The following is an 18,176-nucleotide window of genomic DNA, read 5'->3' on the forward strand; positions in this document are numbered from 1 at the left end:
CCAAGTACCGAGCCCTGGGGTACACCACTAGTCACTTTCTCCCAGTCGGAGAACTTCCCATTTATGCCCACTCTCTGCTTTCGGTTTTCCAGCCATTTGCCTATCCACCTTTGTATATCCCCCTCTATGCCATGGCTTTGTAGTTTCCTGAGAAGTCTTTCGTGTGGAACTTTGTCGAATGCTTTCTGGAAGTCCAAGTATATTATGTCCACCGGCTTCCCACTATCAATTTGCTCGTTCACGGTCTCAAAAAATTGGAGTAAATTCGTCAAACATGATTTCCCTTTCCTGAATCCATGTTGACTGGGTTTCATCAAGTCATGTGCGTCCAAGTGCCGGACTATGCTATCCTTGATCAGTGCTTCAACCATCTTGCCAGGGACAGACGTAAGACTCACAGGTCTATAGTTGCCCGGTTCCCCTCTCGATCCTTTTTTGAAAATTGGGGTGACGTTCGCTATCCTCCAGTCGTCCGGTATCTGTCCAGTTCTGATTGTCAGGTTTGCAAGTTTTTGCAATAACTCTCCGATTTCAACCTTCAATTCCTTTAAGACTCTCGGATGAATCAGAACTGTGCATAGTAAGTGAAGGGAAGTTTTCATCTCTGGGAATTTACCCAGTTAACTATTAAGTTATTTGGGCAAATTCCTTTGAAAACTGTGGTAATACTGCCTCCACTTTGCTAAATTTAAAATAAAATCATTTTTCCTACCTTGTCTGGTGATTTCTGGTTGCACTTTCTTCTTCTGACTGTGCATCCAATCTTTCTTCCCTTCTATCAGCCTGTATGCTTTCTCTCCTCCACACCTCATTCCCTCCCCCAACTTTTTCTTCCTCTCTCCCTGACCTTTCTTTCTTTTTTTCTGTTTCTCTTCTGTCCTTCTGTTTCCCTGCCTGCCCCCTTTCTTTCTTTCTCCCTGCCGTTCCCCAAGCCACTGCCACTGCCGCTGCCATCGGGGAACAGGCCCCACCAATGGATAACAGGCCCCAAAGCCGACGCCGACGCATGCTCTCCCTGACGTCAATTCTGCAATCGGAGAGGAAGTTCCGCCCAGCCAGGCAGCGATTGGCTGGCCCGAACTTCCTCTCCGACTGCAGAATTGACGTCGGGGAGAAGAAGACTTATCGGCTCGATAGATTAGATCGCCAAGACAAAGTGAGTCCTGGGTGATCGACTCACTTTGCCTTGGCGAGCTACTGGCGCCCCTGCCTCGGGGCCCCCTGTCAGCTCCGGGCCCCTGAATGCAGGACTGGTAGTACTGCCCTGATGGCGGCCCTGCGGCACACCAGGCAACATCTCGCGGCACACTAGTGTGCCGCGGAACAGCAGTTAAAAAACACTGCATTATGGTAACCACAATATTTAAAAAAAACCCACAAAGCACACTATATGTAGAGAAAATATTCATGTATATTCGTTTTTTTCCCCTAGAGAATATGCAATGTCACCTCAGTAACAACTATAGAAAAATAGACAAATATAGTGCAAAATAGAGACAGCAGATATCAATTCTCAAAACTGACATATTTTGATCACTAAATTGAAAATAAAATTATTTTTCCTAAAAAAAAAAAAAATAATAATAAAGTCTTCTAATGAAGTTTATGAAAATTCCAAGAAATTTTGTCAGATCTGGGAATAGATTTCACAGCATCAATTTTACTGTGAATTCAAGGAGAAAACAAGCTGAAAGATCAGGGATTGGTCACACAACTTTGGTTCAATGGAATAAAGATCATGCAGAACATTCCCTCTATAACCACTGGGTGTCACTAGTGCTTTGGGTCATCAAGGAACTCAAAGGGACCATAGCTGAACTGCTTCAACTAATAGCCAATCTGTCAATCGTATTGGGAAAGATTCCGGAGGACTGGAAGGTGGCGAATGTTACGCCGATCTTCAAAAAAGGTTCAAGGGGAGACCCGGGAAACTACAGACCGGTGAGTCTGACCTCAGTACCGGGAAAGATGGTAGAGGCGCTGATAAAGGACCGCATCATTGATCACCTTGACGGATATGGGCTGTTGAGGACCAGCCAGCACGGTTTCAGCAAAGGCAGATCTTGTTTGACAAACTTGCTGCACTTCTTCGAGGGAGTAAACAGGCAGATAGACAAGGGCAGACCGGTCGACATTGTATATCTGGACTTTCAGAAGGCATTCGACAAGGTTCCGCATGAATGACTACTTCAAAAAAATTGCGAGCCATGGAATTGAGGGTGAAATACGTGGATTAAAAACTGGCTGGAGCATAGGAAACAGAGAGTGGGGGTAAATGGACAATACTCGGACTGGAAGAGCGTCACCAGTGGAGTGCCGTAGGGCTCGGTGCTTGGACCCGTGTTCTTCAACATCTTTATAAACGATCTGGACATAGGTACGACAAGCGAGGTAATTAAATTTGGATGATATGAAGTTATTCAGAGTAGTGAAGACGCAGGGGGATTGCGAAGATCTGCAATGTGACATAATCAGGCTCGAGGAATGGGCATCAACATGGAAGATGAGGTTCAACGTGGGTAAGTGTAAAGTGATGCATGTTGGTAACGAAAATCTCCTGCACAAATACAGGATGGGGCGGTACTTGGAGAGACCACCCAGGAAAGGGACTTGGGAGTTCTGATCGACAAGTCGATGAAGCCATCCGCGCAATATGCGGTGGCGGTGAAAAGGGCGAACAGAATGCTAGGAATGATAAAGAAGGGGATCACGAACAGATCGGAGAAATTATCATGCCGCTATATTGGGCCATGGTGCGCCCTAACCTGGAGTACTGCGTCCAGCACTGGTCACCGTACATGAAGAAGGACATGATACTACTCGAAAGGGTCCAGAGAAGAGCGACTAAGATGGTTAAGGAGCTGGAGGAGCTGCCGTACAGTGAAAGATTAGAGAAACTGGGCCTCTTCTCCCACGAACAGAGGAGATTGAGTGGGGACATGATCGAAACATTCAAGGTACTGAAGGGAATAGACTTAGTAGATAAGGACAGGTTGTTCACCCTCTCCAAGGTCGGGAAGAACGAGAGGGAACTCTCTAAAATTGAAAGGGGATAGATTCCGTATGAACATAAGAAAGTTCTTTTTCACCCAGAGAGTGGTAGAAAGCTGGAACGCTCTTCTGGAGTCTGTCATAGGGGAAAACACCCTCCAGGGATTCAAGACAAAGTTAGACAAGTTCCTGCTGAACAAGAACGGGCGCTGGTAGGGCTAGTCTCGGTTAGGGTGCCGCCACATGAGCAGACTGCTGGGCATGATGGACCACTGGTCTGACCCAGCAGCGGCAATACTTATGTTCTTACTTATGTAAGAAAGGCATTTCAAGCAGCATATTCAGGCCCCTATGTTCAAAATCTTTCCATGCTGGTAGGACTTGTTGCTGTAGTTTTACTAGTACAGAAGCTTTGCTTCTGATTCACAAAAGGGTTTTCCGTGGCTGCTATCAATCCTGTGATGCACAAAGGGGAAGGTCCCTCTCCCCCCCCCCCCCCCCATTTACCTGGAAATATTTCCTGCAGCTCTAGAGCTGCTGTTAGCTAATGTACATTTATTGTACACTCACACTTTGGAGACTTCCCTACCACTCAGCTGTTTGGAAAGGAGGACATGTCCTCCTTTTGAGGACATGTCCAGGGGTCCAGACGGCTTTTCAAAACCCGGCACAGAGCTCTTTGTAATAAATTTGCATAAGATTGATAAAAGCTCCCAACAACCCTTGTGTGCATCAGAGGCTGAGCTAATTTGCAAGTAAGGCTGACTACAACCAGTTTTTCTTCCATGGTATGCTTTTGGGCATTGAGGCCTAGATCCAAGCTTTCCTCCTGCCTCCCCAAAACACCTCAAAGCCTCCTCCCTTCCTTTTTAGACATTTTATTTTCCCCAAAACAAAGAGAAAACAACAAAGCAGCTTACCCGCTTCTTGTAGTAAATTCTCCATTTATGATACTCCTTCATCACCACCTCAATCTGCCTCTTCCAATAATTCCCTTCCAGCACAACAGCCTATTAAAGAGAAGACACCGACTATAATCACAATCTGGTTAAGATTAAGGCATGCACTGGAATGCCTCTGATCCCTCTCTTGATTTAATTTGCTTTGCTTAATATCTATATTCTGCTTCTAGACAAGCATCAAAGCTGAATATAAACAAAGCCAGAAAAAATAACAAAATTGCATAAATAAAAATCCATAAAGTCACAATATAAAACTTCTGTACATCCTAATTCTATTCTTAACCAAATGTTTTCAGGCTTCAAGTTTATTAAAGCTCAATATATCCCTCTAAAGGAGAACTTTCAGGGCAGCATTTTTAACACCTTCCACAATTTTTTTTTTTTTTAATGTTTTCTTCTCCATTCTTCTGAGAGTTTAATCCATGACTCCAGTTTCATTTAGCAGTGAATAACAAGAGTAGCTCCACAAGGGGAAGTAGGTGGGTTGTGTGAATCCACCGAGCTGCTGCTATAAGAGAACCCTAGTTACAGGAAAGCGATTTTACATTGACAGGCATCCTCAGTGGATTCACAAAGACAGGGATGGTCAAAAGAGAAAAAGTCTGGATAAAGATCCTGGAAGAAAAGTCTATAAATTATTAGCTGGGTGCTCTTGGGAACAGTATCCGGGGCTTAATTTGTAGGCAGCAAAAGAAAGTGTAATGGTGCAGCTTGGAAAGCAAGCGGGTGAGGTAGGGCAGGTGTAAGAGGAGAGGAGGGGCTGAGTTAGGGTGCAACCCCCTCCCCTCCTTTTTATCTGGAGGACTTCTCTGCTGTCCTGGAGTCTGAATTGGAATCTGCTGCATTTTGTGATTCAGATTGGCCACTGTTAGAACAGAATGCAGGACTCGGACAGAGCTTGGAACGACTTGGCAAAGTTTATTTTATGTTTCTGTGTAGACGGAATTAAGGTACTAGGAGTCATACTAGCTTCATCATTAACTTTTGAATTCCAAATACTGTGGTCAAAAACTGGGTTTTTTTCTTTTTAAGAGGAAGCAATTCATTGTTTTCATGAAAAAAATGTTACATTGTTGGTCCAAGCTACTGTCTTATTGAAGCACTAATCTTTTGTTAAAAAAGTTACAATTTACTCAAAAAATTTTTAAAAGAAGAAATTCAATCATGTTTCTCCTTTTTATTGCACTTTTCTGGCTTTCCCTTCAGGCCCCTGTACAGGCAGTCCCCGTTTTACAAACATCCAACTTACATCAGACTCGTACTTACGAACGGGGTTCCTGCTCTACCTTCGGTGTCCCAACACGCTCCTCTCCCTCCCTCCCTTCTATGTTCCAAGTAAGGCGGGAGGCAGGTGTATACCTTCTGGCCGGCTCCCTCCTCCTTCCAGCGCAGTCGTTTCTCTGCACAAAGCCACAGGCTCCTACGCGTGTCCTATGGCTAGCCAGAAGCCTTCCCTCTTACGTCGGTGGTTCTAAAAGAGTTCTCTCACAAATTTGAGGTTAGACATCTCCAGTCTGCAAACACTTCAGAAAACTAAATTCAAGCTTCCCAAGTGTTTCTTCTTCAAAAGAATTTTCTTGATAAGGTTTGAAGAAATTTAATTGTTCAAACTATTCTGCAATTTAGATTGTATTATGCTGGCCAGTAGGGAAAATATTTTAACAATTTTAATCCTATTTATATTTTTAAGCGATTTTAAATACTTAAGTGCAAAAAAATTTCCCTTGCACTTTACTTGGGTCTGATTATGGCCTAGAAATATCAAAGAAGAAACAAGTTAATTTAATCGTGCATTTTTAAATGAGAATAACTAATGGACAGACTGGATGGACCATTCAGGTCTTTATCTGTTGTCATTTACTATGTTATTATTTGGATTCAAGGGAACCAGATCTCATACTTTACCAAAAGCTCTATTTCACCCGGTCATAGCAGTATATAATTGGGTGAAGTCTATTTTGTTGGCCTGGTTTTTACTTTCTGGAAGTGTTTCCTGCTGGAGAACCCTCGGCTACATGACTGCAGAGATTTAGAGGCAGCAGGGGCAGAGCTGCATCACATTACTATTGCTACACCACTTTCTACTATAAACGGTGTAAAGGACAACATAATATAAACAAAAACTAAAAGCCAAAGAAAACAACAAATCAAAGGCAAACATAAAAAAGTAGAATGGAATGGTTGGGTGGAAGGCGACAGAGGGTGGTGATCAATGGAGATCGATCTGAGGAAAGGGATGTTACCAGTGGTGTGCCTCAAGGTTCTGTTCTTGGGCCTGTTCTTTTTAACATTTTTATAAACGATATTGCTGAAGGGTTGTCGAGTAAGATTTGCCTCTTTGTGGATGATACCAAACTCTGCAATAGAATAGACACGCCGGATGGTGTGAATAACATGAAGAAAAACCCGTCGAAGCTTGAAGAATAATCTGAAATATGGCAGCTAAAATTTAATGCTAAGAAATTCAAGCATTTGGGCTGTAAAAACCCAAAGGAACGGTACAGTTTAGGGGGTGAAAAACTTATGTGCATCACGGAAAAGTGAGATTTGGGTGTGATCGTATGGGATGATCTTAAGGTGGCCAAATAGGTTGAAAAGGTGATGGTGAAAGCTAGAAAGGATGCTATGTTGCATAGGGAGAGGTATGGCCAGTAGGAAAAAGGAGATATTGATGCTTCTGTATAAGACTCTGGTGAGACCTCATTTAGAATATTGTATATAATTCTGGAGGCCACACCTTCAAAAAGATATAAAGGCTACTAAAATGGTGTGTGATCTTCGTGATAAGGGGTATGGGGACAGACTTAAAGATCTCAGTCTGTATACTTTGGAGGAAAGGCAGGAGAGGTGAGATATGATAGTCCTTTAAATACCTATGTAATATAAATGTACTTGAGTCGAGTCTCTTTCATTTGAAAGGAAACTGCAATGAGAGGGCATAGGATGAAGTTAAGAGGTGATAGGCTCCGGCCTAATCTTAGGAAATACTTATTTTTACAGAAAAGGTGGTAGATGCATGGAACAGTCTCCCAGAAGAGGTGGTGGAGACAGAGACTGTGTCTGAATTCAAAAGGGCCTGGAATAGGCAAGTGGGATCTCTCAGAGAGAGAAAGAGATAATGGTTACTGTGGATGGGCAGACTAGATGGGCCGTTTGGCCTTTATCTGTCATCGTGTTTCCATGAAAGCAGAAGTAAAATTAAGAAAGTTAATCCAGGCTTCACACTTTCCCCTTCATGCTACAGAACCTACTTGATACTAGACTTTACTCTCACTTCACCCGCTAAGGAATCTCTGTATGCATCATATGATTGAAGAGGGCAAAGTGGTATATACTTCCCTCCTGAGCCCTCCAAGCTCTACCTATTCCTCTCTTGTTACTCTGTGTCTTTCTTTCCTCTCCTCTCCACCACACTTGTTCAATTCTTTCTCATTTCCTTATCTAAGTTCCTGTCTCTCCCATCCTTTCTCAGATCAACTTTGTCACCTTTCAGGCTTTTCTCTCCTCCCTCACTCCCACCTCAATTTAGACATTTTTCTTATAAAGGCTGACTGGATTTCAGTTTTGTGCCAATGGTGCACCTCCCCCTCCTCCCCAACAGGAGCAGGCTCAGGGGCAGATTCTCAAAACTAAAATCTGCCTTTAATGTGCTCACTAAAACGGTTCCAACCGGTTAAACGTGCACGTATTTTAGAGGCGGATTATCAAAACGGCTTAGCGAGGTCTTTTCCTAGTTTTCTAGCAATCTCAGATACTGCCATGCAAAAGTAGTACAATGAGGTCATTAATATTAAAATGATCACTCCAAGTGATTCTCTAACCTCGTTGTGCCACATTTGCGGCAAAAATTTGTTGATAGGTCCGAGCTGTCGTTGTCTTACTTTCTGATCAGTGCCAGTGTTGATTGTTAGCAGTGTCAGGGGATTGTGTGGCATGGCAGGAGAGAGTGGGCATCTCTCCCGCTGCTGGATGGGTGTTGGGTGGGGAGTTGCTTGAATTTGGCAGTTGGATTTGTTGTTGTGGGGTTTTTGCATTTATTCTGCACGTGCCCATTGCTATGATCAGCAATGGGAGTGTGCAAACTTAGCGCTTCCGGAGGTTGTGATAGGACAGAGTACACTACGGGGTTTTAAAGAAGGATTGGATAAATTCCTGAAGGATGCGGGGATTGAGGGATACAGATAGAGGTAGAGATAGGATTATGAAAGGGTATAGATAGAAGCATAAAGGGGAATAAAGGGTTTTAGACAAGGATCACCTTACAGGACATGGACCTGATGGGCCGCCGCGGGAGCGGACTGCTGGGCGTGATGGACCTCTGGTCTGACCCAGCGGAGGCAACTTCTTTCTTACTTTCCGCCAGCCTCATTTGCATGAGCGTTTTTTGGAGAATGGCTCGTTTTTTTAAATTGCTACAATAACGGCTGCAACAATGGCTGCTCGGATTTTAACGTGAATTTTTGAGAATCTAGCCCTCAGTTCTTTCCTTCCTTCACCACACAAGAGTGGGCTCATTTAACTCCTTCCTTCCATCCCTTTCTCCCAAACACAAACAGGCTCGGCTTCTTCTCCCCCTCCAGTCTTATTTTTTTTTATTAAACTTGATATATTGTCTTTCAAGCATAAAGCAGTGATAGTGGGTTTGGCTCCATGATCCCCTCCCTCCCTACCCATCAGCCCCTCAGGCCTACCTTAGAGTCTCTAGGTCTAATTGCTATCAGAGCAGGAGAAATCCCCAGTTGCTCTTGCCTCTGTCATCTTAGCTGTCATAATGGCTGCTGAAAAGCCCAACTGAAGACTATCGTTGAGGATCTCAGCAGCTATTTAATGGCAGGGACTGCCGGGGGCTGGAGCAATTGAGCCTGGTTGGGGGGCTATCTTTGATCAAGGGAAAGGAGGAGGCTACTATGGATTGGGGTGGGACTTGCCACTAAGTTTCAGCTAAAGCCAAAACAAATTTCACCCACAGATTTGTATTTGGCTAAAACTGGAAAAGAAAAGTTTTGATTGGCCTCTACTTTCTTTTTCTCTCAGGCCATTACAATCAGAAAAATATCTGTACCTCTGGCTTCCGATGAGCATCAGCTTCAGAGCCCTCCAGAGGAGTCACAAATCCACAAACTGGGTTCTTCCTCTTTTCAACATCTACAAGACAAAATGAAACCATATTGGACCCGTCTATAACTTTCAACAATCAGAGTCTGGCTCAGAAGCAGAAGTCATTGACACTGAGTTATACTGGGCCCAGGAGTGGGAGTCGGTGACGGCCATTTTGGGGGTTCAGAAACTTGTTTTTAATTCCCAAAGCCGACTTCTGCTCCATAAGCAGCTGGAAGAGGGAGGCAGCGTTCATAGCCCCTAGCCATCACTCAACAGCGACAGCTAGTGGACAGGTAGAAACTGCTGAGCAACCAATTCAGTCAGTATTCTTTTTAAACTCTGGCTGTAGCAATTCAAAAATATCTGGATTTTCAGTGCTACTATCTAGACAGTGGCTGGTGCTAAATATCAGGTTAAGGAAGACAGTGCCTGAACTTTCTATCTGTTCTAAGTTATACGGATAAGTTACCTGGCTAGGAGACTGAACATTGCCACTATCCAGAAGTTCTGCCCAAACTCCACCTCAATACTGTCCACACAGTGCCAAGACAGTCTAAGAATATTTACAGACACCATCTGGGTAGTGCCAAGATGGTCTGTAAGGATATTCAAGGCACTATCTGAATAACCAAACAGTTTACTTATTATATACAGGTACTTTGAGCAGTGGCGGGTTAAGTGACTTGCCCAAAGTCAGAAGGAGCTACATTGGGAAGCAAACCCTTGGTCCTCAGGCCACTACATTAACTATCAGACTATTCCTCCACCCTGTAAGGATATTCAGAGATACTAGTCAGGCAGAGGCTGTGAATATCTTGGTGAGTGGCATGTGGTGCTATCCTGACATGCGCCTCTGAATGTTGATCTGTACATTAATAAGTCCATCAATGGTGTCGGCGTCACCAAACTATAGTTGGTCACACCAGAATTACCTTACCAGAGGTAACAGACTATTACTTGAATATTGCTTGCACAGGCAAAGTTACTCACCCCAGGTACACCAGTGTAGGTGGGGAGCATTCTATACAGGGTCCAGAGGGAGCATTACGTGAACTGGGTTCATCAGGTTCCAGAGAGAGTAAGACTTATTGTGTACCGGCCAGTGACATTTACTTACACTGGATGTACCAGGCTCTCCAGATGGCATTGTTCAGACGTATTTTTTCTCTGCACAGCAATCGCAATCCTTTAAAATTCTTCCATTTTGGCGACACCAGATTCCCACTAAAAATAACAAAACAAGAAATTAGAGAAATCCTCTCTGGATCAGTACTGGGACAAACATTAGCTATAGCTAATCCTTTAAATAGAGAAAGCGTAAAGGAGGAGGGGGAGATGTGCTTGATCTATTTTAAAGCTTCTTCCCCTGTTGGTAAACTAAATTCCAAGCTTAAAAGGGGCGATATTCAAAGGCAGGTGCCGCTAACCAGGTACCAGCAACAGGGATATTCCCCAGCACTAAACTGGAAAATGTGCTGCCAGATAGTGAAGGCGGCCCATGGGTGGAACTTGGACAGAGCTGGAGGACATCTCAACAGATCACCTAAACTGGGATGGTGGGTGCCAAGTGTGGATTCGATAATGGCAGTTGCGTACGCATCTACATTTATACGCCTCACTTTGAGAATTACGCACAAAGATATAGTGAAATCAAATTTCAAGTTTTATTAAAATTTGATAAAATGCTAATCATACATTCTAAGCGTTGACAATTAAAAAAATTAAAATGGGGAACAATTAAACTTATTAGTGACACAACATTACTTACATGAAAACAACAGGATGGTAGGAAGAAATACAATTTTAAAGGAAAAGAGTACAATTAAGGTTAAAACAAGAGGGAAAGGGCGTTGAATATGAGTAAAAACAGAATTTGGCAAGGAAGGACCCAGAGATAATTTAGCAATCGCATCTTTAAATAAGAAGCTTTTAAGGTTGCCCTTAAGTTTATCTAAATTTTTCTCAGACCTTAAATATGTTGGTAATGAATTCCATATTGTAGGGGCTGTAGTTGCAAATGAAGTAGCCCTACATATACTAACGATTTTTAAGGATGGGAGATGAAGGTGCCGAGAGGCGGATCTTAAAGTTCGCGAAGGATCATGAGGAATAAGGAACTTATGGATAAAAAGCAGGTTCCTTGGAGTTCATAGTTTTAAAGGAGATTAAAACAATTTTATAATTAATGTGATGGTGGATTGATAACCAGTGTACACTTTTTAGCAAAGGAGTGACGTGGTCAAATTTTTTTCTTGTTCGTTATAATTTTTATGGCAGTGTTTTGTATTAATTGTAAGCGTCGGATGTCTTTTTGACAGACACCTTTGAATAAGGAATTACAGTAGTCGGGTTTGGAAATTATGAGAGAGCGAATTAAAAATGTTAAGAGACTGAGGATCAAGAATGTTGGCTAAGGATCTGACCATTCTGAGTTTCCAAAAACAATTCTTGACAACTACGCTAATCTGAAGGTTCGAAGAAGAGCAACCAAAATGATAAAGAAGATGGAACTCCATTCGTATGAGGAAAGACTAAAGAGGTTAGGGCTCTTCAGCTTGGAAAAGAGACAGCTGAGGGGAGATATGGCCAAGGTAGAGAATGACATGGGGAAAAAATCTGTCCCCGCCCCATCACCGGCCCACCATCCTCTGCACCGCCCCGTCACCGCCGTTCCCTTCACCGCCCCGTCACCGTCACCGCCATCCCTTTCACCGCCCCGTCACCGCCACTGCCATCCCATTCACCGCCCCGTCACCGTCCCCGCTGCATCCATATAAGCCTTAGTACTGTAATATTTAGCTTATTCCTTTCTTATAAATCAAAGTTCCTGCTGCTGAACTAGAGAAAGAGATGTTCAGCTGGCAGGGCTTTGTTTATAAATTTTTATCAACACAACTAATATACTATTTTATCCTAAAGCAAAAAATAAATAAATAAATATACTTTTTTTTCTACCTTTGTTGTCTGGTTTCTGCTTTCCACATCTTCTCATTGAATTCCTTCCATCCACTGTGTGTCTTCTCTCTGCGTCTTCCATTTGCTGTTACTGTGCCTCTCCCTTAACCCCCCCCCCCCCCCAATTGGTCTAGCACCCATCTTCTTCCCTCTGCTCCCGCATAGTCTGGCATCTGTCTTCTTCCCACTCTGTCTTCCACATTTCCCTTCGGGGTCTGTTCCTCTCCACCCTCCTTCAATGTCTGTCCTATTCCTTTCCACCACCACCCTTCCCTCCCTCCTTTACCATCTGTTCCTTTCTACTACCCTTCAGCTCCTCTCACGTGGCTTATCTATCTATCTTCCTCCCTCTTATTTTCATGGCACGTTACAATGTAATTTGTGCAAGCCACTGGAGCCTGCGAGCTCGGTCCCTGTCCCATCCCCACAAACCATCTCGCTTCTGTGCTCCTATTTTCTCCATTTCTAATATCTCCCCTATGTATCTGTCATTGCCCCCTCCCCCCTGTGTCCATATACCATCCCCATGGCATGTCCCCTTTATGTCTCTGTCCCTATGCCCCATGCACATAATTTCCCCTCTTTCTGTTACCTTCCTGTGTCCAGATTTCCCCTATCTTCCTCTTCCATACCAGTGTGTCTCTTCTTTTCAACCCCATCTAGCTTTTTTCCCTCTTTCTTCCCCCCCCCTGCTTCTAGCATATGACTCACCTGCCAGTCCTTTCCTTTCTTTCCTGCTGTGGGTTTTTCTTTCCCCTTGGCCCAGAATCCTTGGCCCAGAATCCTTTTCCCTTTCACTCCCTCCTTCCAATTTGAGCCGGGAACACTAGCAATCGCACGGTCCCCGCAGCCACTACCTGCCTGCCCAATCGATCCTAGTGTTTAGCCAGCTCTCTCCCTTCTCCTCACCTTAGTTTGTAGATTTTCTTTTTCGGCGACCCGCACGCTATCAGAGAGCCGCGCACGCGCGGCTGCTCAGTGTTCAATCTTCTGCTCTGACGCAACCGGAAACAGGAAGTTGCAGCAGAGCAGAAGATTGAACACTGAGCAGCCGCGCGTGCGGGTCGCCGAAAAAGAAAATCTACAAACTAAGGTGAGGAGAAGGGAGAGAGCTGGCTAAACACTAGAATCGATTGGGCAGGCGGGTGTGAGCTGCGGGGACCGCGCGATCCTTCATGCCTCACTGCGGGGACAAGACCATTCACCGCCCCGAGGGCGGTGAATGGCCTTGTCCCCGTCGCCGCAGCGACTGCTAGTTTTCTTCCCCGTTTTCGGCGGGTGACCCGCGGCTAAAATGCGGTGGCCACAGGTAAACCGCCACCGTGTCATTCTCTAGGCCAAGGTCTACAAAATCCTGAGTTGTTTGCACTGGGATTGGGAGCATGGAATGTTGCTACTATTTGGGTTTCTGCCAGGTATGTGTGACTTAGATTTGCCACTGTGGAAACAGGAGACTGGGATAAATGGCCCATTATGATTATTCTTATGTTCTTAACCTTAGGCACGAGCACATACATTAGCTCAATGGCTGTGTGTAAATGCTCACACTTAACTCAAGGCCCACATAATTGCCCGTCAGGTTCCCCCCTCCAATGCCTCTGGTATTTGAGTGAGCAAACAAGTTCTGTCAGCTCATTTAAATCCATTCTAATGAAGCAATTTACTATTTGGCAAAGATGCAGAGAAGTGTCCCAAAATATAGAAGGCCACGAGCAATCTAAAAGAAGAAGTACAAGGTCAGGTTGGTCTTGAGTGGTAGCATCCTGTGAGGTACACCCCAAGTGCTGCCACCCTGCCCACTGCATTATGCTTCAGCAAGAGCCGCTTTGGCACCCCCACCTTTTCCTGCCATGTGGCTCCATAGAGCTGGTTAGAGCCCTGTATTAATGAGGATTTCACACCAGTTTCTTCCCTCTACTGTGAGCCTAAGGACCCATCTGAATACTCTTATTTATTTATTTATTCAATTTTCTATACCGTTCTCACAGGGGAGCTCAGAACGGTTTACATGGATTTATTCAGGTGCTAAAGCATTTTTCTCTGTCTGTCCTAGTGGGCTCACAATCTATCTAATGTACCTGGGGAGATGGGAGGATTCAGTGACTTGCCAGGGTCACAAGGAGCAGCGTGGGTTTGAACCTACAACCCCAGGGTGCTGAGGCTGTAGCATTGACCACAGCGCCACACTCTTCCCTTGCTACAGGTACAAGATCATTTATCCAAAATTCTAAAAACTGAAAATCTCCAAACACCAAAAATTTTTGTAACATCGTTACATTACTAATTTGTACCAAAAATAGCTTACTTTTAGCATCAAAAGTGTAACCTGGTTCCAAAGACTTCACTCTACAATGATAGTAGTTCAGTTTTTCTTCTTACCTCACACTGGTGTACCTCTGAGGTGTTTCTGGTGGCTGCAGCCAGTGGCATAGTAAGAGGGGGAAGCGGATCACCCTGGGCGCTATGGCGGTGGGGGCGCCACACCACACTTGCACCATCCCTCCGTCCCAACCCATACATCTGTAGATCTTTGTTAGTTCGAGCAGCTTCTCCTGCCTGTTGCTCACACCAGCCTGGTTCCCCTCTGAAATCACTTCCAGGACACGAGGCCAGGAAGTGATGTCAGAAAAATCCAACTCTGGCGCGAGGAGCATGCTGGAGAAGCTACTCGCACTAGAAGATTTAGAGGTATGGGGAGGGAGAGCGCGAGTGTGGAATGGAGGAAGGGAAGGAGCTGGCACGCGGAGAGGAGGGCATGGGGGATGCTTCTGCCCCTGGCATCTTCTACTCTTACTACGCCACTGGCTGCAGCGACTCATATTCATTGCCTACTTGGGTCCCACACGCTTCTCTGTCGCATCCAATCAGGAAGGAAAGAGGAAGTGATGTCAGCAAGGCAGGAGGTGGCAGAAAGAAGCCTGCAGGGCTGCAGCAGGCAATGAATATGAATTACTATAGCTGTTGGCAACCGAAAATTTCTAAGATCTAAAATATCTCTGGTCCCAAGCATTTTGGATAAAAGATCTTGTACCTGTATAAACAGAATACATCCACACACATGCTGGAATGAACACCAATATATTTTGCAAGACAAGAGTTACCATTAGTACAGGCCTATGTTCACCATAGGAAAATACATTCTTGGTCCAGAAAAACTGTGCTTCTTATATCAATTTTCTCTATCAATTTCTCAAAAACTTATTCATATAAATTCTCTTATAGAAATAGGAAACCAGCACTTATCTAAAGACATTCTTTCCTCTGCTTTTTTTGATAATGTTCTCCGAGTGCTGTTATTACTGTAATGCACGGGCGAGAAATAGAATTCCAAACAAGGCTCTGGTTTGCGTTATTACTGCATCAGGGGAAGTTATTGAAAAAATGAGCTGCCGCTTTAAAGATTCTATATATATTTTTTAGATATTCAGCTTGTATATATTTATTTTTGTTTATCTTTTTATAACCATGAAGCTCTATGACCTCACAATACAGGTGGAAAGAGCTTTAGCCTATAGGGAGGGGAGGAGATAGTGGATGTTGTGGTGGGGCAGATTGGATGGGCCATTTGGCCTTTATCTGTCATTATGTTTTAATGTTTCTATCTATGCATTTTTGGTTCCAATGTGATGTAATGTTGCAGCCCCGCCCCCCTCTTGTGTCCCTCTGTGTATAAAAGTTACCCACCTCAAGGTTTGCCAGATTTTACTATAGTAAAATCCGGACCCTTAGACCCTCCCCCCAGGCCCGCCTAGTTCCACCCATCCCCGCCCAGTTACGCCCCAGTCCCACGCGACGTCATTGCGTGACATCCGCATATGTGCGGATTTCCTCCTGCCCTATGATATTTAGAGGAGGCCTTCCAAAACCCAGATAAAGTGTTGGGTTTTGAAAAGCCATCCGGACCCCCAGACATGTCCTCAAAAGGAAAATCTCTACCCACCTCTGCTCTGGGGGCTGTCTTTCAGCAAAAGTAGAAAAGATACGGAGAAGGGCAGGGAGGATTTCTCTATGAGGAAAGCTAAAGCAGCTAAGGCTCTTCAGCTTGGAAAAGAGACAGCTGAGGGGAGATATGACAGAGGTCTATAAAATCCTAAGTGGAAACAAGTAGACATGAATCATGTTTACTCTTTCCAAAAATACAAGGATCAGTAGTAAAACAAATTGGAGAACTGAGGTGGTGGGTTCAAACCCACACTGCTCCTTGTGACCCCAGGCAAGTTACTTAATCCCCCTGTTGCCCAGGCACATTAGATAGATTGTGAGCCCACCGGGACACACAGGGAAAAATGCTTGGGAGAAAAGTATAGAAAATTGAATCCATAAAAATAAAGAAATATTTATTCATTCTACATATAATTAAACTCTGCTTTTACCACATTCTCTTGCGATGAATTCTAATTAGTTTAGCAGGGTTTTAAAAAGGTTTGGCTAAGTTCTTACAAGATAACAATGGTTTATGCACTTAAGGTGAACTTGGGAAAATCTACTGCTTATTCCTGTGATCTATTTTACTCTTTTGGGATCCTGCCAGGTAACTGTGACCTGGATTAGACATTGTCAGAAACAGGCTTGATGGACCTTTTGTATATCTGACACTTACGTACTTAGACTCACCCATCCACTGCTACTCCTATAATCTCACCAACTACATGACACACATGCCACTAGTAGTCTCTGAATAGGCTCCACACTAATCATTAAAACTTTTTGTGACAGACTCACTTTGGATTAACACTCAGTTACTTCAAAGATTAATCATGATTATGGTTGTAATCTGTTTGGGCTTCATAACCAACAATTAACAACCCTACAATGTACTGAATGTTATTTGTTGAACATAAGAATATAAGAATTGCCGCTGCTGGGTCATACCAGTGGTCCATCGTGCCCAGCAATCCGCTCACGTGGCAGCCCTTAGGTCAAAGACCAGTGCCCTAACTGAAACTAGCCTTACCTGCATACGTTCTGGTTCAGCTGGAACTTGTCTAACTTTGTCTTGAATGCCTGGAGGGTGTTTTCCCCTATAACAGCCTCCGGAAGAGCGTTCCAGTTTTCTACCACTCTCTGGGTGAAGAAGAACTTCCTTATGTTTGTACGGAATCTTTTAATTTTAGAGAGTGCCCTCTTTTTTTCTCTATCTTGGAGAGGGTGAACAACCTGTCTTAATCTACTAAGTCTATTCCCTTCATTATCTTGAATATTTCAATCATGTCTCCTCTCAGTCTACTCTTTTCAAGGGAGAAGAGGCCCAGGTTCTCTAATCTCTCATTATACGGCAATTCCTCCAGCCCCTTAACCATTTTAGTCACCCTTCTCTGGACTCTTTTGAGTAGTACTGTGTCCTTCATGTACGGCAACCAGTGCTGGATGCAGTATTCCATGGCCCGGTACAGCGGCATGATAACCCTCTCTGATCTGTTCATGATCCCCCTTCTTAATCATTCCTAACATTCTGTTCGCCCTTTTTGCCGCCACCGCACATTGCACAGACGGCTTCATTGACTTGCCAACCTGTACTCCCAAGTCTCTTTCCTGGGGGGTCTCTCCAAGTACTGCACCGGACATCCTGTATTCATGTATAAGATTTTTGTTACCGACATGCATCACCTTACACTTATCCACGTTAAACCTCATTTGCCATGTCGCACCCCATTTCTCGAGCATGTTTATGTCCCGTTGCAGGTTTTCGCAATCCTCCTGCGTCTTCACTACTCTGAATAACTTCGTATCGTCTGCAAATTTAATCACCTCACTCATCATATCAATTTCCAGATCGTATATAAATATGTTTATAAATATGTTGAAGAGCTCATGTTTTATTATTCATACTGCTTTTGGTATTCGAGAGATATCACTATATTCCTGATTCTTTCTCTGTTGCTGTTGGTGGATCTGATACGCCCAGGATCCAGTCTCCCTTCCCCTCACTGTAGGTGTAGATATATAATATACCCAGACCCAGCGTCCTCCTGCCCTCAGTATCCAGGCACCCTCCAAGTTCCCTGTTTGCTTTGCTGCTTGCTGTGCTGCCACGCTGACCCTTAATGGGAGATACAGGATTTAGAGGTGTGGATTCACAACCATTAGTCTAATCCAGCTCAGAGAAACACGGGCACAATTCCGTTTACAGCTGCTTGCCCTGGTAAATACCATCTGGACATGCAGAAT

The 18,176-nt window shown here is 44.1% G+C and overlaps 1 protein-coding gene and 1 long non-coding RNA gene across 3 annotated transcripts in view; one reads left to right on the forward strand and one right to left on the reverse strand.

The window, feature by feature from the left end:
• Positions 1-18,176, forward strand: part of LOC117349018 — a 148,281-nt gene that overhangs the window by 102,491 nt on the left and 27,614 nt on the right. The window lies entirely within an intron of this gene.
• MLXIPL (MLX interacting protein like) overlaps positions 1-18,176 on the reverse strand; it is a 128,658-nt gene that overhangs the window by 101,156 nt on the left and 9,326 nt on the right. For both annotated transcript variants that reach the window (XM_033921856.1, XM_033921855.1), the window contains exons 2-4: positions 10,171-10,277; positions 9,016-9,098; positions 3,912-4,001 (exon numbers count right to left, since the gene is read on the reverse strand). In XM_033921856.1, the coding sequence (XP_033777747.1) occupies positions 3,912-4,001; positions 9,016-9,098; positions 10,171-10,277 (280 nt within the window). The remainder of the gene's footprint in view (positions 1-3,911; positions 4,002-9,015; positions 9,099-10,170; positions 10,278-18,176) is intronic.

This window comes from Geotrypetes seraphini, chromosome 15 (genome assembly GCF_902459505.1).
Source record: "Geotrypetes seraphini chromosome 15, aGeoSer1.1, whole genome shotgun sequence".
Taxonomy (NCBI): Eukaryota; Metazoa; Chordata; class Amphibia; order Gymnophiona; family Dermophiidae; genus Geotrypetes; species Geotrypetes seraphini.